The 23,205-nt window shown below is 52.3% G+C and overlaps 1 protein-coding gene and 1 long non-coding RNA gene across 4 annotated transcripts; one reads left to right on the plus strand and one right to left on the minus strand.

Moving 5' to 3' along the window:
- Nucleotides 1-1,562: 1,562 nt before the first annotated feature.
- Nucleotides 1,563-15,171, minus strand: LOC116944684 (receptor expression-enhancing protein 1-like). 3 transcript variants are annotated; one of them, XM_032958454.2, is made up of 8 exons: nucleotides 14,364-15,171; nucleotides 10,664-10,736; nucleotides 9,995-10,071; nucleotides 9,510-9,630; nucleotides 7,276-7,389; nucleotides 4,862-4,952; nucleotides 3,971-4,071; nucleotides 1,563-3,774 (listed from the first exon to the last, which is right to left on the minus strand). In XM_032958454.2, exons 1-8 carry the CDS (start codon nucleotides 14,393-14,395, stop codon nucleotides 3,700-3,702), a joined length of 684 nt encoding a protein of 227 aa, XP_032814345.2. In that variant the 5' UTR covers nucleotides 14,396-15,171; the 3' UTR covers nucleotides 1,563-3,699. The 3 variants fall into 3 exon arrangements, with proteins under 3 accessions (XP_032814345.2, XP_032814343.2, XP_032814344.2); XM_032958452.2 differs by having other exon boundaries at nucleotides 3,932-4,071; nucleotides 14,364-15,165; XM_032958453.2 differs by lacking the exon at nucleotides 14,364-15,171 and adding an exon at nucleotides 13,083-14,127 and having other exon boundaries at nucleotides 3,932-4,071.
- Nucleotides 15,172-15,807: 636 nt separating this feature from the next.
- LOC116944683 (uncharacterized) lies at nucleotides 15,808-22,305 on the plus strand. Its single transcript, XR_012942485.1, has 2 exons — nucleotides 15,808-17,834; nucleotides 21,385-22,305. It is a non-coding gene; the product is annotated as an uncharacterized LOC116944683 (long non-coding RNA).
- Nucleotides 22,306-23,205: the final 900 nt, after the last annotated feature.

Consider the following 23,205-nt stretch of genomic DNA (forward strand, 5'->3'; position numbering starts at 1 on the left):
TCCTTCCAGTGATTGCTCAGTTTGTACCCATCTTCTCGGTTGAAATTTTCTGTTTATATATCTGGATGGCTTGATGGACGAATCTTTGCTGATAGCCAGTGGGTTTGCAGAGTACCTTCGTCTTGGCAAAATCAATTTCGTGTGTGCCCACAGCATTAAAATAATGATCAGCCATGGCTGAGGTATTGGTCCTACCGTGTTTTAGATCTGCCTTATGTTCATGAACTCTGTCCGAGACATGTCTCTTAGTTTCCACAATGTAACTGCTGCTGCAGACAGCTTAGTTTGTAGACACCGGGGTATTGCATGTCAGGGATCACATCCTTCACAGATGGGATCAAATCGCGAATTTTATGTACAGTGTTGAATCATACCTGGATCTTGTTTGCTCATGATTTTGGAAATATTTTTGGTGACCCCTGCTATGTAACGCAAGGTGATGATTTTGATTGGATTTTCAGATGGTTCTTTTCCAACGGTTGGGGTGATAGCTTATGGATTGTGTAGTCTGAATATCCATTCTTCTTGAGGGCTTGGTGTACGTGCTCCAGTTCATAAGAACATATTAAACCATTAATATACATGTGGATGCATGATATAGCATAAAAAATACATAAAAGGCATTAAATAAAAATTCTTACTTTAGGCTAAGAGGATGGATGGCTAAAAGGATTGATTGAGAAGTTGGGGTGGGAGAAATTTTCCTGCTTAATTTGCACACTAATAATTATTTTCCTCACTTTCTTGTCTTCATATTTTATATTTAGTATAAAACACATCGTATTCACGAAAGCTGTTTTCATAAGCAACGCACATGAAACATTGAAAAGCTAGCAGCTAGTTGCTCTCAAAACGCTCATAAAAGGGCGTCGCTGATTGAGGTCTGCTAAGTCCACTTAGGAGCGCTCCAATTGCCCAAAATTGGAGACCACATTGTAAAACATCGTTAATAGAAAATGTATCATGAATATAAACAATGGGATCCTATAAGAGGTGGATCATTAATCGAAATATCGTTAATGATGGCATCGTAAACCGAGGGACCACTGTTATTGCCAACGACGAGGCGTGAATATCGCCGAGGTAGAGCGAGGCAAAGTTTTGAGTCCCACATCCTGACCACCCCATCTTACCCTGCTCGCATTCGCTCCCAAGGTGCGTGACGGACCATTGTGTACCGACGCCATGATCCGCATTCGAAATATTACCCACAAATTACTGACGAATTGGAAATATACATATCAATCGTCACCCCCTACTGGCAGACTAACGGACCCTGGCTGCCGAGTTATCTTGTGCTACACAGGGACAATTGCCACTTGGGTGGGCCTTTTCAAAATGCGTTTGAGATGTGATACAGGTCGACTATCATATGTAAAGTGCTCTGTATGTATGCACGTTGAACTTATTTCGCCACTGTACACAGCCAACCGTGCTAATCAGAGGTTGCGGGGGGAAGGATATGGCTCTAAGACACGAGGGTCTTAAGGAGGTCGTTCTATCAACACAAATTATTATGATGATGGCGGAGTATTATATTACAGCACAGTGATACACAAAGCTGCGCGATATGAAGTTCTTTTATTTTGGCAATTTCTGGCTTTTCCTGTAAAAAAAGTGCACGGACACGCAGGTAGGAGGCGAGACCACCTCCCTCCGTAGCACTTCCACTAACACGGCACGACGAAGACGAGGAAAACACTAGCAGCAAAGGGGTGGCTCAGTCCACAGGGCGGCAAGCTCATCACCAGATTAATGGTTCGTCAGGGCCAGATTAAGTTGAACCGATGTTATATAATTTTTAGGGACCCAGAACCATAAATTTGTGATTAAATCGGGTTGTAAATTAAACCACAGGAACCCGATTAATCAAGTTGTCATTAAATTGGTTCATCACATGCAGCGAGTTGATTTTGCTCAGTCAGGTCACCAGTGTGTACTTAAAAAAATATCAATTAAACTCAGTTTTGCACCTTCATCCTGTCTAAAACCCAGCCCTGAAAATATCGGTTTTAAAATCGTGCGACAAACATAAGTGCTTCCCCATAATGCGTGGACCACAGCTGATTTGCAGGGACCGTAGCGTGGTAACATCTGATCTCCACTGGCCACTCTCTAACACGAAGGGTCACACCGTTCTGTCGAGAGTCCCCAAGTGAGTCTTCGTTTCACGACGCCAACACTGAGAGCACTCTCGGGACAAATGTGGAAGGGGAGGAAAAAACATACTTTTTTTTAAACGAACTGGTCCCTGCCACGGGAATGTGAAAATTGCCTCCAATAATTGAGATGAGCAGAGCCACTACCCAATGTGAAAGAGCGGGTAAGGGGGATACCGACTACACACGACCACAATACAAAAAAACAACAGTGGCAGCGGTTATGCTAGTAAAACGCAAGCACAAAATGGTAGCACACATCACTTGTCATCCTCGCTTTCCTTTCCCTCACAGCAGGGGTCAGAGCCCCCCTTTTGGGGATCCTGGTAAAAGCCCTGAAGCTACTGGACCCCCATGGAGGGGGTGGGGGGGTAGTGGTTAGGTCCCGGGCGTCTTTATGGTCCCCATAGCTTGGAGCTATCGCGGTGACCCGGCGTTCAGTTAAAAAGCCACTCATACCTGAAACAATAGTTTATAAACGCCGATGCGAATCACTGCTCACAAACCATGACGCACCGATGGCTACAAGCCCCGATGTTTATTTCAGCCTGTAAGCCATGACCCTCATAAAATACTCCCCTAGCCTAAACCCTGATCCTAGCTAGCCCTGATTATAAGCTTTGACCCAAACTCTGACCAGTCGTGACCCTAAACCTAACCTCATAATAAACGTCGATTCTTAACCCAGACTCGAGCCCCGACCCTAACCCTGATTTTAAACCCACGACTAACCCTGACCATAAACCAAGCGCCTAACCAAAATCTATCGTGATGTGAACTTGAAAAATGTGGTCTGTGTATTAACTGCGTCAAGTCCTTATTTTCAACTGGCGCCAAGCTATTGGGAAGCTCACCGCGCATCCCCCGCCCCCCACCAGCACCGCGCACCGTCACACACGCTCAGTCAGGCAAAGTGCAGAGTAAAATAATCATGTCATTAAATTAATAACCTAACGACGCAAGTGCACTCAGTAAGATCATCGTTAAGACGTCCAGTGAACCAAGTAGATCATGTAAACCACTACGCAATGACGGGAGGACTGTGAAACTAGGACGGAAGGGTTACATCTTATTTATAAACCACCCATCTGTAAGCGAGTTAGCACGCAACAGCGGGCAAACTCGGAACCGGTGCCAAACCTGTGTCACCATGTGTACCCGCGTATCCCTTTGCGTTAAATTCTCCATGTGTGCCCGCGTGTCATTATATGTCCTCGTGTGTCCAAACGTGTCCCAGTGTGCCCACGCGTGTCCCGGTGTGGCCCTGTGTATCCCCATGTGTTGCCGTGTGTTCCCATATATCCCAGTGTATCCCTTCATGTTTACGTCTCCTTGTGTGTCCGCATGTCAACGTTTGTCCTCGTGTGTCCATGTGGGTTCCGGTGTGTCCCTGCGTGTCCCTGCGTGTCCCTGCGTGTCCCTGCGTATCCCCGTGTATCCCTTGTGTTCACATCTCCACGTGTCCTCGTGTGTCCACGCGTGTCCACGCGTGTCCACGTATGTCCCGGTGTTGGTGACGGTGGTGGCGGTGATGGCACCATCATGCTGCGTCCTGGTTAGCAAGCTGAATGGTGACCTTCTTCCGGATTGGCGCCTTGCCTCTCTTAGCCTGGGTCTGTGTGGTGATTCGGGGAGCAGAGAGGGGTGGGGGGTGGGGCAGAGACAGAGATGATAAAGCAGGGGCCATGATGGCACGTAGTGGTGGTGTTGACGATAGTCTGAGGTGGTGGTGATTTTGATGTTGATGGTGATTATGGTGATGTCATCATCACCTCACTCCGGGCTGGTTTCCCTGATGGAGGCCGTGCTACCTTGGAAGCCGGGGCAGTCTTAGGTTTGGGGGGAGGGGGAGCCTCTTCGTCTGATTGGTCCATCGTCTTGGGGTCAAAGGGCTCCAACTCGGGATGCGGGGCTGAGACAAATGCACAAAAAAACCCCCGTCAAGTGCTGTTAGCGAGTAGTACCTAGGAAGGTCGGCATGGGGCACGAGGGGGCGGGTGGCCAGCACTACGCATGGCCGCCTTTGTCTCCCTAGTGGTGATGTTTACACATCGTACCAGGTACTAATTTGAGGCCGAGTTGACCTAGGGGAGGCCCAGGACCGATTCAGATAATAATCGTTACTGGTGTTGGCCGTGAGCGGAAATCGAACTTAGGTCGTGGGGTTCGTAGTGCAGCACGCAAACCGCGGCACTACCGCTCCCCACAATGTGGGTCTGAGACAAATGCACACATACACACGCACACACGTAAACACACAACAACAGCCACCATTCGCCACTTATTGGCAGTGATGTCACCACAGTGCGTGTGCCAGGCTAGGTACACTTTGAGGCCGCATGAAGTGTTGGAGGCTCACTGACATACGGTCACGAGACGCACATGCTGAGAGTTAAACGACTCCCCTTGGTAAAATTGGCTTTGAATCAGTACCTAGTATGGTGGTTGCACTGGGGATACAAATGCTTCCGGGGGTAGTGCTGGTCACACTACCCCCTTGTGTGGCATGCCAGCCTGCAGAGGTGCTCACTAACAGCACTTGCCCCCTAACAGCTTGTTAAAAGCTATAGGGGGGATCCTGGTCTCTGTGTTGTTGTATATGTGTATGTTGTGTACATGTGTATATGTTGTATACATACATGTGTACGTGTATGTATGTATGTTGTGTACGTGCATGGGTAGGGGAGAGTGTGTGTGCATACCAGGCCCCCACGTGACACCATCCCCCACCCCTCCCAGTGCGATGTCCTGCATGCTGAAGCTGCGCAGGCGATCAGAGAGGGCTCCCTGACCCTGCACACACACACAAGACAAAGATCCCCATATAGCCTTAGCAGACTGTTGGGGCAAGTGTTGTTAGCGACAACTTGTGAAGGCTGGGATGGCACACGAGGGGGTGCGTGGCCAGCACCACGCCCGGCTGCCTTTCTCTTGCCCGTGGCGATGTTTACATACCATACCAGAAACTAATTTGAGACTGAGTCGACCTAAGGGCCAGTTCAGATAATCATCACTGGTGTTGGCCATGAGCGGGAATCGAACTCGGGTCGCCGGGTTCATAGCGCAGCGTGCTAACCGCGACATTACCATTCCCCACACACACACGCACAGGGCTATACCAAAGTAGATCAACTGAAACACAATAACAAGAACCACCATTCGTCACTAAGTGGTGGTTACGTCACCACGACGATTGTGCCAGGCTATGTGCACGTTAAGTCCACTTGAAATATTGAACGCCCACTGGCAGGTCACGAGACAGACCAAGGTGCCATGGGTTGACTAAGATGACTGGCTGATGCACCACCTGTGCCCCCGACTGTGCCAACTTGCTGTGCTTTAGCCAACGGCGCTCTGCTCGTTGTTGCGAGCATCGCTGCTCTGCCCTCCGTTGTTGCTGGAGGGCGACTGCCTCTAACTGCCCAGTACCATCCTTCACGAGCCTCCTCCACGGAGGCAGAATATTGACACTGATGGTATCAGTCATCAGCAAGTCCACTCAGCTCCACATCCTCTTGTACCACATCACTCCATCTCTTCTGTAGCCCTTGCCGTGCCCATTTAGCCCCCTCTATCTGGCCAAACAAAAGCTGTTTAGGCATGCGGTGGCTAGGCATGTGGGCTACATGACCTAGCCAATGCAGCCTTGCCTGCTGGAAGAGCTCACCGATGGGACTTTATCCAGATTTTTAAGGATTTGAGAGCTCACACAATCCAGCCTGGTTTAACCCAGGATGGACCGTAGGCAGTGTCATTATATAGTCCAGCAGATGTTCTTGCTTTGACCCGGCGTGCATCCATGAGGTTGTGTGGATGCGCCGATGCCGGAACAGCGTGTTGGTAATTACAAGCCCATGGGCTGCAAAGAAGTCCAGCAGCCTCCTACCATTGTGATTGAGCTGATCTGGTCCATGCCTTCCTATCACTCCAGCCCAGGTGCCAGCATCATGGCCCACTTGGGCATTAAAGTCATGCAACAGGATGACTATCCCAAGGGGCCACTTTACCTAGCACCTGTGACAGGTCATAGAAGGCATCTTTCTCATCGGCCTTGCCTGCATCCCTCCATCGATGTTCATCTTTGTTGGGGGCATAAGTAACCAACACTACCACTCCTTGTCTCTGGTTGATGGGAAGGTGAGCCCACAGTGGCCTGGGGCTTACAGCTTCCCACACCTCACCACCACACTCCCACGCCCCCTTCATTATTTTATTTAGAAGAGCCACTCCCTGTTTGGCAGTCTCCTGCCCTCAGTAGAGGACTGTGCACCACTTATGGTGGGTGGAGCCAGAGCCAGTCCACCGGACCTCCTGAATGCCGCAGAGATCCAGACTGTACTGGTCCAGCTCCCGACAGGAGTGGCAGCCTCTCCTCCGCAGTGAGCGTTCGAACATTCCACGTGGCCACCCGCAATGGCTTTTTTGTTGTTTCTAGAAGTTCTCCGAGGGTAAGGATTCAGTCTCCTGGCTCTGCCAAAAGGGGTTTGGCCAGGAGACGTCATAGACACCGGTCCCCCTGGGGCCTCGGGCACAAGCTTAGTTAGATTTTTTCCAAGTGGTTTAGTGGTACTTGAGTTGAAGGTGGAGGGGTTACCAGCCCCTCGCACCAGTGGCTACAAACGCCATGAGTGGAATGGCCAATTGAAATTGGTCCTCCCCGTCATGGTGCTGCTCACCACAGTGATACCGTCCGGCACCACCGAGGAGGTATGGGGTTGTTTTGCCAGACACAGACACAAGTACACACACACACATACAATGCCTCCCCATGTCTAACGGTGTATTCTGTGGTGCACGTCTCATTGTTTCCCCCCATGTCCCGTGTCTTCTCGTGTCTCTCCAATGCCCCCACGCCTCCCAGTGACTTCCTGCACCTCCCCATGTCTCTCTGTCTCCCCATCTCTCCCCAAATCTCTGTGTCTCTACGTATCTCTCCATCACTCCATACGTCTCCCCATGCCTCCATGCATCTCTATAGTCTCATCTCTTCCCGTGTCTCCCCATCTCTCCTCGCATCTCCCCATCTCTTCCCGCATCTCTCCATCTCTCTCTATCTCTCCCAATGTCTCCCCATCTCTCCCTACGTTTCCCCATCTCTCCCCGCGTCTCGCCGCACCTTGGCAGCGGCGGTGGCTGCAGCGGTAGCGGCGAGGTTGAGTCCACGCCGCCCAAAATACTTCACAGTCTCGTAGCCGCGCTCCTTCGCCTGCTGGATGTAGCCGTCTATCTCCTGGGAGCACGGGGTGGGGGACAGAGGCGCGGGGGTGGTAACCGGAGGTGAGATTATAAACACAGCTTGGGGGGCAGCGTGTGGCATTGTGCACTGGGCATGTGGGGGTGGGGAGCTGGGTACCCACGCATCCCCTGAGAGTACGGCGGGATGGGGTGTAGGGAGAGGCGTACGGAAGAGGGATTATAAACATGCAGGCGGGGAGCTGCTGCTGTGTGGGGTCGCGATATCCTGGGAACGCCAGCACAAGGGACATCCACTGGATAGGGGTATACGATCAGTGCCAGAAGCAGTAGAAACCTCACAAAGCCAGGCTCAAGTTGGCCAGATTTCAGAGGAAGGATACTGAAATGTAAAAAAAAACTTGCGTTACAAATACACCAAAAACTAATTTTATACGTGGGCTTTCACAACCGATATGATTCGCTAGAGGGCAGCCCGTCCAACAGATGGGGTCATCTTCCCCATCTACTCTCAAATATTAATTTCTTACCGACTGCTCCACCATTGGCTCCACACCTTCTCTGTTGGCAACTCTTAACACTTACCAGGCACCTGTCACTACTTACCACCTTGCACTTTCACCAGATAATCACCAGACACCCACCTGAACCTCACCAGACACACCTAATACCTTACCACTCGGTAGAAACTCACCAGGACACTATTCTGACACTCACAAGACACTACTCCCCTGAATATCAGCAGACATCCCCCACCGCTCACCTTCACCAGCCACCAGCCTCATCGTTCACACTCAATAGACCAAGTGAAGAAACACTTACCAGGTAAGGCCCACTGAACTATGTAATTTTTTTAAGCAACCTGGCCACAAATGATAGTTCAACGAAGTGGCTCATCATGTGGACATTTATTGCAGCCAAATGCTCTAAGAGTACGTTTCTTCGAAAGAAAAACCAGAGAACCCGGAGAAATATCCACAAGACCACGGGGAGAGACATACAAACTCCAATTATACAGGCGTCTGGGTTAGGATAACCCACAACCCCCTGTATACCTAGCGAGGTAGTTAATATCTCGCCAGTGTTATTGACAAGAAACGTGTTGAGTTTATTTGTGCTTTGTGCACCAATGCCCATGCAGCAGAGTCAACAGATCATTTATTTAGACCAGGCAGTGAAAGACCATTGTAGTATGCAATTGACATGCCCACGTGCAGGAGCAATTATGAAGCTATTTGCAGTGGGTGCTTATGTGGTTTGTAGAATTCGGTAATGCTGTGCCCTTGAACGCCACGCTCATTCACGTGCTTTGTGAGAGCTCTCGCTCACCCTCTCTCTTTCCCGTTTGTACATTTACGTAGCAAAAATGTCGCTAAACTGTTGCATTCCCTGAGAAACAGCCTCCCGTCTCTTGAGTTGACTGATGTAATATGGTGCGGTGGTAAGGTGGCGACGCAGTGTGGTTGTCAGGTGGCGTGGTACGGTAGGGTTGTAAGGTGTGGTGCGGTGTAGTATGGTGATGTAGCGTGGGAATCTTTGGTGTCTGGTGTTGTGTATGTGGTGTGGTGGTATAGCAGCGCAGTATGTTGTTTTGTATGTGTAGAGATTGTGTCACTCCCAACGATACTTACCTGATGTGCTGGACACTGCATGACATGGATAACCAGGAAGTAAAAACAAGTCCTCAGTATGGTACTTAGCAAGCTTGAAATGGGATTGGTTAGAGGCAGGGAAATTGAAGGAATTGGAGGAGAAATATAAATGGAAAGAGCGGGAAACGGAGGTCGATTGACAGGGAGGTAAGATGGGATCCGTTAGAGAAAATGGAAGGTGATTGGCTGGAGGGAAAGTAGGTCAAGGAACCTTCGAGAAAGGGGCTTCAGGGATAAAAAGGGGGAGGAAACGCGAGAGCTCGAGAGGCTTGGAGTGAAGGGAATCCTTGAAGACCCGTGTGTCACATGCTGGAAGGAATAAAGACTCCTATTATTGAAAACTATGGTGTCAGGTGTCACTACATATGTGTCACAGTGCTGGGGTGTGGTACAGTCGGGTTGTACGCTGCAGTGTAGTAGGGTCGGGTTGTACGCTGCGGTGTGGTATGGTCAGGTTGTACACTGCTGTATGCCGCAGTGAGGTGTGGCACGGTGATGCGGACACCTTCTCTCGAGAGGCGAGCGCCGGGTGGACAAACTTGCGGTAGAGGAGCGAGGAGCCACGCGTGTACGGCGACAGCAGCCACACCACCATGCCGATCTTACACTCGTGGTAAAACGGCAGCCTGCCCACCACACAACACACACTCCACCACATCACCACTGTACACACGCCACCACCGCCTAAACCAGGCATGGGTTGGGAGACATGGCACACGTAGCCAGGGAGCTCTGGCCTGTGCCTACGCAAGGTCCCAGAATCTTGACACGTGCCTTCATCCGTTTACGCACTCGTGCAATTACCACCCGTAATCCTATGTGATGTTTCTGTAACTTAAGATTACTGCGAATGCTTTTGAAAAATAACTTGGCTCTCCCGGCCATGGCCAGGCCAGGCAGTGGCATTGTTTCCCATGAGACTCGGACGTCAATGAGAACCATGTAATAGGAGAACCGGCTGTGGCCGCGTGAGGTGGTGGAGTTTTTTACCATGAGACGAGGATGTCTGTGAACGTCTCCACGGCGAGGAATAACGCAAACACGATCCAGTACATCATCCACTTTACCTGCACACAGGGACACGGGGACACGGGGACACGGGGACGTGGGGGGCACGGGGACAACACAGAGGCATGGTGACATGATGGGAACACGAAGATATGGGAATGTTGAACATGACACATGGAATAAGACATGGCGCACAAGACATGTAGACATGGGACATGGGGCCAGGATACATAGCCACAGAGAGATGTGGAGATGCGGGACAGAGACAGAAAGACACAGGGCATGGAGCACATAGACACATTACATGGAGACATGGGAAAACAGTTCAGAAGTCATATTATGAAGCAGACGGAAGTGATGATAACCACGATGGAGGTGGGGACAATGTTCACCCAATTGGTGACGGTGGTGACAGGGAAGATTGTGATGATGGCGATGGGAAAAATGGTGATGGTGGAGATGGGGAAGATGGTGATGATGGTGAAGATGGTGATGGGGAAGATGGTGATGGGGAAGATGGTGATGATGGTGGTCGTGGTTCATGTGGTGGTGATGGTGGTCGTGATCATGATGGTGGTGACTAGTGATGATGGTGGTTGTGATGGTGGTGGTGATGGTGGTGGTGATGGTACAACACGGGGAGGTACTCACATACTCACGGACGTTCTTCGTCTTCACGGCCTTGTATGAGGCATACGCGGGATAAAGCGTGCCAAACACCAGCCTACATAACACACACACACACAGATCCCGCATATAGCCTTTAACAGAACGTAGGAGCAAGTGTTGTTAGCAAGCAGCACCTATGAAGGCCGGTATGGCACACGAGGGGGTGGCTGGCAAGCACCACGCCCAGCCACCTGTGTCTCCCTAGTGGCAATGTCTTTACACACTGCACCAGGTACTCATTTGAGGCTGAGCCGACATAGGGGAGGCTTAGGAATGGTTCAGATAATCGTCATTGGTGTTAGCTGTGAGCAAGAATCGGACTCGGGTCACCGGGTTCATATCGCAGCACGCTAACCGCGAGGTTAACTCATACATATGTAACGTCGCCTAAGTTTTACTATATTGTATATAAACAGTAAGAGAAGACTCCAACAAGAGTAGACATTTTATCAAAATTGTTAGAAGTATTCATCAAATATAACTGTCCCACACTTGGAACAATCGGTAGCGTGTCTACTGTCACTGAGACACTTTTATTATTGTACGACTTGACGCGGAGACCTCACAACCCAGCCGCTCTCTCCTCTTCTCCAGGATTAACTGCCTCGTAACTGCCCTTCCACCCCTTTTTATCTGCCCTTCAATTCACTCAGCTGCCTTAACTGCCCTTCAACTCCCTTAACTGCCCTTCAACTCCTTCAACTCCCTTAACTGACAGCCTCGTGGCTGTCCGATGACCACACTCCACGTCACAGCCATGAGCTGCTGTAGGGGAGGGGCTATGTCCACTCAGTGGCGCTGTCGGCGTTCAGATTCAGTCCCGTGAGTCGGGAGTCTCATCCCTGCATTTCCCCACTGTGGTGCCACATCTCTTTACCGTACAGCCCCAAATTCCCATATACAGGAGGAAGTATCGGCATAAGGACTGTGTTCCACTACAAAGACAGATTCCCCATATAGCCTGAACAGGCTGTTGGGGCAAGTACTGTTAGTAAGCACCTATGATGGCCGGCAAGGCACACGAGGGGGTGGGTGGCCAGCACCACGCCCGGCCGCCTTTGTCTCCATCGTTGTAATTTTTTTACACACTGCACCAGGTACTCATTTAAGGCAGAGTCGACCCAGGGAAGGTCCAGGACCGGTTCAGATAATCGTCACTAGCGTTGGTGGCCGTGAGTGGGAATCGTGGCGCAGCTACACTACCGCTCCCCACTACGCATACTCACAGACACACACAGTCGAATGTAACTCATACAACTCACGACTATATAATTATACACAAGGACACAACTAATTGACTTCATCCGTCTTCCGCATGCACACGAGGTACACACGAGCAGGGTTCCGGCTGACGACCCAGTCTCACAGTTTTTCCGTTCAGCTGCCCTTGTTCCAACACTCAACATTCTCAAGGGCCGGCCGAGTGCCACAGGGACATCGAGCCGAGCGCCTGGGTTCGGATCCGGGTTCCAGCCGCCAGTGGTTAAACCGGCTTCTCAAGAGTAAGTAAAGAGTTGGTGCTCCCACCCCGTTTAACCAGAGACTTACCAGAGACCAAGATACACATATTTACATAGAAACACCACAGCTTTACAAATAACCCAAAGACAAGAACCCCATCGACTTAGACCAATAGAACCCAGGGACCTATGGATCACACAGGGAACACAAAGATCAGAGATCCATAGAGCACATAGTCCCTTAGATCAAAGAGGTCAGAGACCCATAGACAACATAGACCCATAGATCGCAAATATATATAGGCCACAGAGACCTAGACAGGACATAGCGATCCATAGATCAAGTAGATCAGAGACCCATAGACCCATGGATCACAGAGACATTTCTACCTGTATGTGAATGTATGCGTAATGTATAGCGCTGTATATTAATAGTATTCCCCTGCACACATTACAAATACAGCTATTCTCAATCCACTGCTTGATGAAGGCCTCCCCAGCCCGTGTCGGTAAAGGGGGTTGTGTGTGTGCTGTATGTTCAACTTCTTTCGCGCCGTACGTAGCCAACCGCGCTAATGGGAGGCGATGGTTGTGTGACCATACTTCACCATCGCTGGCCAGTGCCGGGATTGGTGAAGAGCCGAAAACACCGGACCGGTTCCAGGCTGCGTCACTCGTGCCGTGCCCGGCAATCTCAGGTGACAGTGAGCTAACCACAGCGCCACCGCTCCCGCTATCACCGCTACATTGAACGGTCGCTGGGTGGGGAGAGCAGTGGCGCAGTGATTAGCGCTACGAACCGTAGCCACCAGCCAACATCAGTGGCGAGAGATAACCGACCGGTCCTGGGCCTCCCAAACACCCATCAGCCACTCACCACATCACCGCAATGACCAGCTTGTATGTATGTTCAGGCTGTATGTATGTATGTTCAAACTAACCTCATAGCCACCACGGCTTGGGAAGCCTTCATCCAGCAGTGGATTTATCGCGGATGATGACGACAGTGGCTGTGTTTGTACAGAAACCAATTGAAGGACAAAGACCCCCCCCCCGTGTAGTCTTAATAGGCTGATGGGGCAAGTGCTGTTAGCGAGCACCTATGAAGGCCGGCACGGCATCACGAGGGGGTGGTGTGGCCAGCACCACGCCCGGCCGCCTTTGTCTCCCCAGCGCTGATGTTTTACACACCGCACCAGGTACTCGCTTGGGGCTGAGTCGACCTAGGGCAGGCCGATGAACCTGGTTCAGATCATTAACCGCTATCACCGATGTTGGTCGTGACCGGCGAGGAATCCGTGTGAAGACAGCAGCAGCATAACCAGATAGACACAGCGACACACAAGAGACTCGGCGACACACAAGAGACACAGCGACACACAAGAGACACAGGATACACCCCGGAGACACGGCGACACACAAGAGACACTGGATACACAAGAGACACGGCGACACACAAGAGACACAGCGACACACAAGATACACAGGATACACAAGAGACACGGCGACACACAAGAGACACAGGATACACAAGAGACACAGGAGACACACGAGACACTGGATACACAAGACACACACAAGAGACACGGCGATACACAGAAACACAGGATACACACAGGAGACACAGGATACACAGCGACACACAAGAGACACGGGATACACAGCGACACACAAGAGACACGGGATACACAGGATACACACAAGAGACACAGGATACACAAGAGACAGCGACACACAAGAGACACGGCGATACACAAGAGACACGGGATACACAGAGACACACAAGCGACACAGCGATACACAAGAGACACAGCGACACACAAGAGACACAGGATACACAAGAGACACAGGATACGCAAGAGACACGGCGACACACAAGAGACACGGGAGACACAAGAGACACATCGACACACAAGAGACACAGGATACACAGCGACACACAAGACACACAGGAGACACAGGGTACACAAGAGACACATCGACACACAAGAGACACAGGATACACAGCGACACACAGGAGACACAGGGTACACAAGAGATACAGCGACACACAAGAGACACAGGATACACAAGAGACACGGGATACACAGCGACACACAAGACACACAGGAGACACAGCGACACACACGAGACACAGGACACACAGCGACACGCAAGAGACACAGGACACACAGCGACACGCAAGAGGATAGACAGGCGACGGAGAGCGGCAGGAGACTCACACGACCAGACGGGAGATGACTCGAGTCACCATGGCGCCCGTCGCTGATGCCGGTGCTGTGGTTCCTATTTGCCGATCTCTATTTATGATGATGCTGCTGCTGCTGCAGATACTACTACGAATGCTGTCGATGCTCTATTCCCTGCTGCTACGTTTGATGTTACTATCAACGCGCCTCCTATTTACTGCTCGCTGCTGCTGTTGAATCCACCCGTTGCCGCTGCTGTTCTCAGCAGTTGATGTCAATGGTTGCCTTTGGCACCTGTGCTGCTGTCCCTGCTGCTGCTGCTCCTGTTTGTACGGCACTGCCGAGCCCTGCTGTTACTGCTGGTATTGCTGTCACTGCTGTCACTGCTGGTATTGCTGTCACTGCTGGTATTGCTCTCTGCGGTGCCGCTGTTGTGTGCTACCGAGTCAGTGCTGCCTGGACGTCTCTGCTGATGTCTACTGCTGCTCGTTGCCGGTCTTCCTGTCAACACTGCGACTCATAGCTGCTCCACGCTACCCCACGTCTCCTGTCTCTCTCTGTGTCTCTCCGTGTCTGTGTCTCTCCGTGCCCGCCTCTATGTCTCCTCTCCCCACGTATTTTCACTCCCCGTGTCTCTCTCTCCCCGTGTCTCTCACTCCCCGTGTCTCTCTCCCCCCGTGTCTCTCACTCCCCGTGTCTCTCACCCCCCGTGTCTCTCTCCCCCCGTGTCTCTCTCCCCCCGTGTCTCTCACTCCCCGTGTCTCTCTCTCCCCGTGTCTCCTCTCCCCGTGTCTCTCTCTCCCCGTGTCTCTCTCTCCCCGTGTCTCTCTCTCCCCGTGTCTCTCACTCCCCCGTGTCTCTCTCTCCCCGTGTCTCTCACTCCCCGTGTCTCTCTCCCCCCGTGTCTCTCTCTCCCCGCGTCTCTCTCCCCGTGTCTCTCACTCCCCGTGTCTCTCTCTCCCCGTGTCTCTCTCTCCCCGTGTCTCTCTCCCCGTGTCTCTCCCCGTGTCTCTCTCTCCCCGTGTCTCTCTCCCCCCGTGTCTCTCTCCCCGTGTCTCTCTCCCCGTGTCTCTCACTCCCCGTGTCTCTCTCTCCCCGTGTCTCTCACTCCCCGTGTCTCTCTCCCCCCGTGTCTCTCACTCTGTCTTTCACTCCCCGTGTCTCCTCCGTTTGTAACGTATCCCTCGGGACCCCGGCTCCAACTCAAACCGCCATAGTTGCCCTCGGCGCCTGAGTTAAAATACCACGAGGACCCAAGCATAGTCGCCTATGGCGCCTGAGTTAAAATACCACGAGGACCCCGCGTAATCGCCCTTGGCGCCTGAGAAAAATATCACGAGGACCCCAAATAGTCGCCCTCGGCGCCTGAGTTAAAATACCACGAGGACCCCGCGTGGTCGCCCTCGACGCCTGAGAAAAAGAATCACGAGGACCCTACATAGTCGCCCTCGGCGCCTGAGTTAAAATACCACGAGGACTCCGCGTGGTCGCCCTCGACGCCTGAGAAAAAGAATCACGAGGACCCCACATAGTCGCCCTCGGCGCCTGAGTTAAAATACCACGAGGACTCTGCGTGGTCGCCTTCGACGCCTGAGTAAAATACCACGAGGACCCCATGTAGTAGTCCTCCGCGCCTAGGTAAAAGACCACGGAGGACCCCACGTAGTCGCCTTTGGCGCCTGTGTAAAACACGAGAACCCTATACGTAGTCGTCCTCCGCGCCTGAGTAAAATACCACGAGGACCCCACGTGGTTGTGTAGCGAAACAATCGTTATGAAGATACTTCCTCGTGTATAAAGGAATTGAGAGGCTATCTCATACAGGATGGTGCTGAATGTGAACGTTAACAGGCGCCACTGGACAGAGCCCCGCCCCACACAGCGTATTCTTGATTCTTTCAGTAAAGTCACGTAGATATAAAATTTAAAAAACGTAAATAATAAAATGAAGACTTACAGCTTTCGTGACTGCAGGAATTCATATTCTTTGGGTCTTTCGGTAAAGCCACGTAGATAGAAAGAAATATTACAATTAATAAAATAATAACAATATCACGAGGTTTCGGTCGCAACACACGTGGAGTGGAATTGTTGGGCGCGATCGCCACTCCTCATAGCCGGTAGTACCGGCCCCGTGTCAACAGGGAGCGGAAGGAAGGCTGAGCCGGCGAGGTGGATGAAGTGGGGCCGTTGGGCCAAGGTAATCCCCCGGGAGCATCATAATCAGGGGTGCGGACCACAAGAAGGGGGCTGGGGGATGACGTCACACTCCAGGTCCCTCGGGAAGATTCCAGAAGGAAGGTGTGGCTAGGGGCGGAGTGAGCTGAGACTGTAAAAAGCCGGGTCCCTGAACGGGCCCGGCAGTTGTTGTCCACTCGAAGACTCAAGAAGCCACCTGGAAGACCTGGAGCCGGGGACCGGACCCAAGGACCTTGGCTGGGTTGGGTCCGAGCAGCCCCGTGGATAGGACCCGAGGACCTTGGCTGGGTCGGGTTAGGTTCGCCTCCCTAGGTCCCGCTAGCCGGAGGAACCTTAGCGGACAGCTTTCCCAGTGTGTAGGGCACGCTAGTGACGATGACATACCTCCTTAGGATAGCGGGTGAAAGGGGCCATAACCCCTCTGTGTTAAGCTGTATCGTTATTGAATAATAAACATGTTGCCTCCAGAGAAGCCTCCTTCCATTTGTACCCACTACAATTGGTGACAGAAGTGGCCATATATTAGTTAGCATGGAAACAAGGAGGAAGATACGCACCAGGGCTCAGGATGAAGAAGAAGATGGTGCAGCTGCCCCGGGGTTGACAACTCCGGCTGAAGGGGATGAAGCGTTGCCGGCCGAGCTGCAGTCTGCCTGGTCACCTGGCGGGTCACCACAGTCGGGGAGAGCGCTTCGGGCGGCGGACTCCTGCCTCGCCGAACTCCTGCACACCGCGGCCTCCATCCTCGATGAGATTCATTGTGGGGAGCCGACAGCGGAGGAGGGCGGAGCGGGCCTGCAGGCGACTGCCGTTGCCGCCGCCGGTTCTGGAATTCCCGCCCAAGATTTCTAATCTCCCGCCAAAGTTAGGGGGGTTTCCGCCGGAAGCCAAGAGCATCATGGGACATGCGTCACTTCCGGTCGTGGTTCGCGCCAATCAGCGATCGCCGCGTCATCAGCGGCGCAAGGGACCGCCATCATGGCACTTCCTGCCAAAAGTGATGAAGAGCATCTGCCCCGGGGATGCGTGCCGGACATCCACCAATGCCTGCCCGTCAGTTCTCTGCGGCGGGAGGCGACTGGGCGGCCTTTCAGCGCTGCTTCCTCTCACATCGCGAGATGGCGGGGTGGACGGAGGAAGAGGTGCTACGGGCGCTCCCGGCCTCCCTGGATGTCGATGCCCTTTCTGCTCTCATCACGATTCCACAGGAGGATCGATCTACGCTGCAGCGGGCACTCCAACAAATGGCCGACATCTGTGGCCCACCATCGGACACGCAACACCGGTACGCTGCTTGGAAGAAGGGTGAGTCGGAAACTCCCCTCGCCTTCCGCAGCGCGATGCATGCCCTAGGATGTATTTTGCGCGCCGCAAATTGATGTCCCATGTTTCGCCGCTAATGGAGGGTCGCTGGGCATAATTGGCCAGATTTATGCTCAGATTTGTATCAGCGATGTCAAATTGGCGGGCCCCATTCTAGTTTCCTCGTCCATCGCTGTTCAGTGCTTATTGGGAACAGATTTCCTGGGCAAAATGCCTATAAAAATTATTATCGACCAGGGCTGTATCGAACTGCCCTCTGGTCGACGTATGGCATTCCTGCATCCCCCACTCGGTTGCGCACGGCCTGCGCTACCGTTCAGGTGTTGATGTCCTGAACGGTGCGCATTCCGCCGGGTGCGCAGATGTTGGTTCCCCTTCGGCTACGGAAACCTCTTGATTCGGGGGCGACGGCGGGGGTGTCCTGTTGGGTCCTTCAAATACTGCGGTTTGGGGGTGCACAGACTCTGGTATCTGGGGACCGGGATCCCTTCATCCAAGTCTTGAATGTCGGGTTGCGAACGACCGTCATACCGCAAAGTACTGTGCTCGCTCACGTGACGCCGGCGCTCCAGGCAGATTCGGTTGTAGGCCAGGTTGGAGCCGTACCTCGATCGCAACCGCACTCTAACCTCGATGAACGATGGTTGGACTCACTTTGCTCGGCGGCTGGCAACCTGTCCAATTCCCAGAGAGGTACATTGTGCGTGCTATTACGGGAATTTTCCGATGTTTTTAGTAAAACTAAATTTGACATTGGGTGTACTAAATTGCTGAACCATAATATCGTCACGAGTGACGTCGCTCTCATCCGGCAGAAACCGTTCTGCTTGAGCCCGGCTGAGAAAGAACATGTCAGGTTGGCCGTCAATGACATGTTAGCTGTGGACATAATTTCCCCATCCACCAGCCCATGGGGGGTTCCAATTGTCCTCGCAAAGAAGCATGATGGCAGCTTAAGGTTTTGTGTCGATTTCCGTAAGCTCAATAAAATTTCGGTGGCTGACGCATATCCACTTCCTCGTATGGACGAGTCGCTGGATACCTTAGCGGGGGCACATTACTTTTCAACACTAGACCTTTTGTCCGGTTTTTGGGAATTGCCCCTCGACGAGGCATCAAAACCTAAGACCGCTTTCCGTATGCCGCAGGGCCTTGTTGAATTTAACCGGCTGCCCATGGGTCTCCACTCGGTCCCAGCAACATTCCAGGGGTTGATGGAACTGGTTCTTGCTGGGCTCCAATGGGACTCATGCCTGATATATTTAGATGACATTATTGTCTTCAGCCGCACTTTCGAGGAACACCTGGAACGCTTGAGGGCTGTTTTTGTTAAAATGCGAGTAACAAATCTTAAATTTAAACCACAAAAATTCCACCTCTTATGGGGATCGGTGCGTTACCTTGGACACATTGTCAGCCAGTCGGGCATTGCCACTGATCCGCAGAAAACAAATTGTGTTCGTACGTGGCTAACCCCCACATCTGTGGGGGAAGTACGGACTTTATTGGCTTCGCATCTTACTATCGACGCTTCGTGCCTGGTTTTGCGTCCATTGCCAAGCCCCTCCATGCACTGACAGCCAAAGGGATGAAGTTCCATTGGGGACAGGAGGAGGAGGCCGCATTTAACTCGCTGCGCGACGCCTTGGTGAATGCCCCTCCCCTATGTTACCACAACTTTTCCGTGCCATTCATTCTCGACACGGATGACAGCAACACCGGCATTGGCGGGGTGTTGTCACAGGTCATCAACGGGGTCGAACGCGTGATTGCATATGGCAGCAGGGTGTTGTCTCCGGTGGAGCAACGCTATTGCGTTACTCGCCGTGAGCTGTTGGCCATTGTATTCTTTGTCCAACAGTACCAGCCATATTTGTACGGCAGGAATTTCACCGTGCACTCCGACCACGCGGCACTACAATAAGCGTTACGAGTTGACCAGCCATCCGGTCAACTCTCTTGCTGGTGGGAGGTCCTCCAGGACTATGTGTTTACTCTTACTTACCGTAAGGGCACCCAACACTCTAATGGCGATGCTTTGTCGCGTCTGCCGACAGGCGAAAAGTGTGTATGTTTCCTTGGCTCGGGGCGCTGCAGGCAGCCAGCTGATAGCTCGCCCCCGCCCCATGCTGCAGCGGCCGAGGTGGTTCCCTCTGGGGTGAGCCCCTCAGGGGAACCTGATGGGACGGTCGCACGGGATGCGATGCTTGGCCTGAACCTCAATGATTGGGGCCACCTCCAAATGGAGGATATGTCCCTCATTAAGTTACGTCATCGCGCCGGACAGTCAAGAGGTGGTAGTAGTCACGAGGTCTTCGCATCCTTCGTCCTGCGCGACAGCCTCTTAATGATGTGGGACGGCAGCTTGCACCAATACAAAATTGTTGTGCCCACTGCCCTGCGGGGCAAGGCTGTTTGGGCTGCCCACGAGCACCTATTACACTTAAGGGTGCACAAAACCCTTGCTATGCTCCAGCCCGACTTCTTCTGGCCGGGCATGGAAAGGGATGTGGCTGACTTGCTGCAGGGCTGCACCCAATGCGCACGGTGAAAGCCGCCAGCTCGGCTGTCTTGCCTGCCCTTGCAGTTCATTCAAGTGTCCGGCATTAATGAGCTTGTCGCCTTTGACATCCTAGGACCCTTTCCTGCCACTCCCCGAGGTAACAAGTACCTGCTGGTTAGGGTGGAGTATTTCACACACTGGCCTATGGCCTGGCCGCTTCCCAACCAGTCGGCAGCAACCATCGTCGAGGCCTTTGTCCAAGGCTATGTTCTGGACAAAGGTGCTCCCAAACGGCTGCTGACCAACCAGGGAAACATTTTTTATCCACCTTGCTGCGGGACGTGTGCAACATGCTGGGCACGCAGAAAATTCGTACCTCGCCATATCACCCACAGACGGACGGTATGGTTGAGAGCCTGCATAGAATGCTCACCTCCATGCTGTGCCATCAGGTGAGCGAATCACAGCTTGATTGGGATCTACAGATCCCCAGGGTTCTGTCCGCATACAGGATGGCACCTCATGCAGCAACCGGATACTCACCGTTTTACTTGATGTACAGCAGGGACGTTAACCCCTCTGCATTAAACCGGCCGCCTCGAAGTCTAAAATAACTGACTACATGCGGTTTAATCTTCAGAAGTTGACCGAAGCACGGGAGGCCGCGAAGATAAATTCTGGCTCACGGCAATTGGCCAACGAGCGGTTGCGGGGCCTTCGTGCGTCCGGACATGCGTGGGCAAAAGGGGACAGGGCCTGGCTCCATTGCCCCCAGGTGCCGTTGGCGACGTCGCTGAAATTGCTCAGGCCCTGGAGGGGCCCTGGAGGGGCCCTGTCGACATCATCCAGGTCGTTCGCCCCCAGTGTGTTAAAGTACAGTGGGGCAGACGGTGTTGGTACGTCCGCCCGTTGCGCCTCAAACCCTTTGTCGCGCCACACTCTTCCGCTTGACCTACACATCGTGGGGGCCAAGTGCGTGATGTGTCCGATGAGCCGCGTTGCGTGTCCATGGTGCGTAACCCTCCGCAGTCGTGTTGTTTCACCCCCAGATGCCGCAGAAATGAGTCCTCCAGGGCCATCCACGCTGGCCGCTCCCGTCAACGAGCGCTCACCCGCCGGGCCGGATGTCCCTCAGGCTGGGCCGGTCTCTGCCGACCCACCACCGAACCCTGCTGACTCGTATGATGGTCCTGCAACGCGCACCCACTCTAAGACTCCACGGTTTTCGTGACCCCCCCCCCCACATTCTCACATGCACCACACCGCGCACTTACCTTCACGTCCGCCGAATTGTCTCGGTCGGTGGCCTTCCTTACCTGTCTTGCGGATGGTCGGACAAGTTGTTGTTTCCTTGGCTTGCGCGTGTGCTGGGTGGGGTGACGTGTGCGGTCGCGCGGGCACCATTTTTGTATGTTTCTATATAGTGTAATTTTGTACAGGTGGGCTGGGGTATTTGTCGGGTTATTCTTGATGTTGTTGATGTTGAGGCACACGTACTTTCGTTATGTTATTGCCATGTTCTTGTGGGGAGAGTTGGCAGCCGGGACAGCTGGATGCTACGAGGTGGGGGGGGGGGTAATGTAGTGGCATTGTTGGGCGCGATCGCCACTACTCATAGCCAGTAGTACCGGTTCCGTGTCAACAGGGGGCGGAAGGGAGTCTGAGCCGGCAAGGTAGATGAAGTCGGGCCATTGGGCCAAGGTAATCCCCGGGGAGCATCGTGACCAGGGGTGCGGACCCCAGACCCCAAGAAGGGGACTGGGGGGGATGACGTCACACTCCAGGTCCCTCGGGAACATTCCAGAAGGAAGGTGTGGCTAGGGGCGGAGTGAGCTGGGACTGTGTATAAAAGCCGGACATACCTCCTTAGGATATCGGGTAAAAGGGGCTGCAACCCCTTTGTGTTAAGCTGTTTCGTTATTGAATAATAAACGTGTTGCCTCCAGAAAAGCCTCCTTCCATTTGTATCCACTACACAAGCAATTGTCATCAGGTGAAAATATAGCGGGAGAGCTGCTGAGGCAGGAAAAAAATATATATATTTTTATAAAATAAAAAATCAATTAAAAATAATAAAAGCAAAAAACCCATGACGTTTTTTGCTTTTAGCGGTCTTGAGGTGGAGAGAAAAGAGGGGACATGCCTCCAAATTCAACTGCTTATAAGGGTTTCCAAAGTGAGTGGGCAGGAGACGAGAGTTGGGAGGAGGAGAGCTGTGTGGTGTAAACAGCATGGGTGGGGCAGCCAGTCAGCCAGTGCTCATGTAGGAGTAGACAATGGGGGAGTTGGTAGGAGGAGATGCTGTGTGGCATAAACAGCATGGGTGGGGCAGCCAGCCAGCCAGTGCTAATGTAGGAGTAGACAATGGGGGGAGGAAGGGGGTAGAGATAGGGGGAGAGAGAGGGAGGGGGTAGAGATAGGGGGGGCATTGTACCTCGCTACACACATCTACACTACTGACGGTAAGAAAACACAAATCAAGTCATGACGTAAAGTGGTTGATGACATCTTTCCAATGATTTTTGAGTTTATAGCCGTCGTCTCGGTTGAAATTGTGTCTGTATATATGGATGGCTTCGTGAACAAATCTTTATTGATAGCCAGTTGGCTTGCAAAGTACTATCGTCTTAGAGAAATCAATTTCACGTGAGCCAGCCGCATTAAAGTAATGATCAGCCATGGCAGAAGTATTGGTCCTGTCTACATCTGATTGGGAACATGTAGATAACATGACCGCTTCATCAGCCGCTACAATGTCAGCTAAATGTAAAGATAATCTGATTTCCAAATTCAATATTCTTTCCAAGAAGAAACCAGATCCACATGTTGAAAAGTTAGACGTTGACAAGG

The sequence above is a fragment of the Petromyzon marinus genome, chromosome 21 (assembly GCF_048934315.1).
Source record: "Petromyzon marinus isolate PM22_M1 ecotype Great Lakes invasive population chromosome 21, UKy_Petmar_22M1.pri1.0, whole genome shotgun sequence".
Taxonomy (NCBI): domain Eukaryota; kingdom Metazoa; phylum Chordata; class Hyperoartia; order Petromyzontiformes; family Petromyzontidae; genus Petromyzon; species Petromyzon marinus.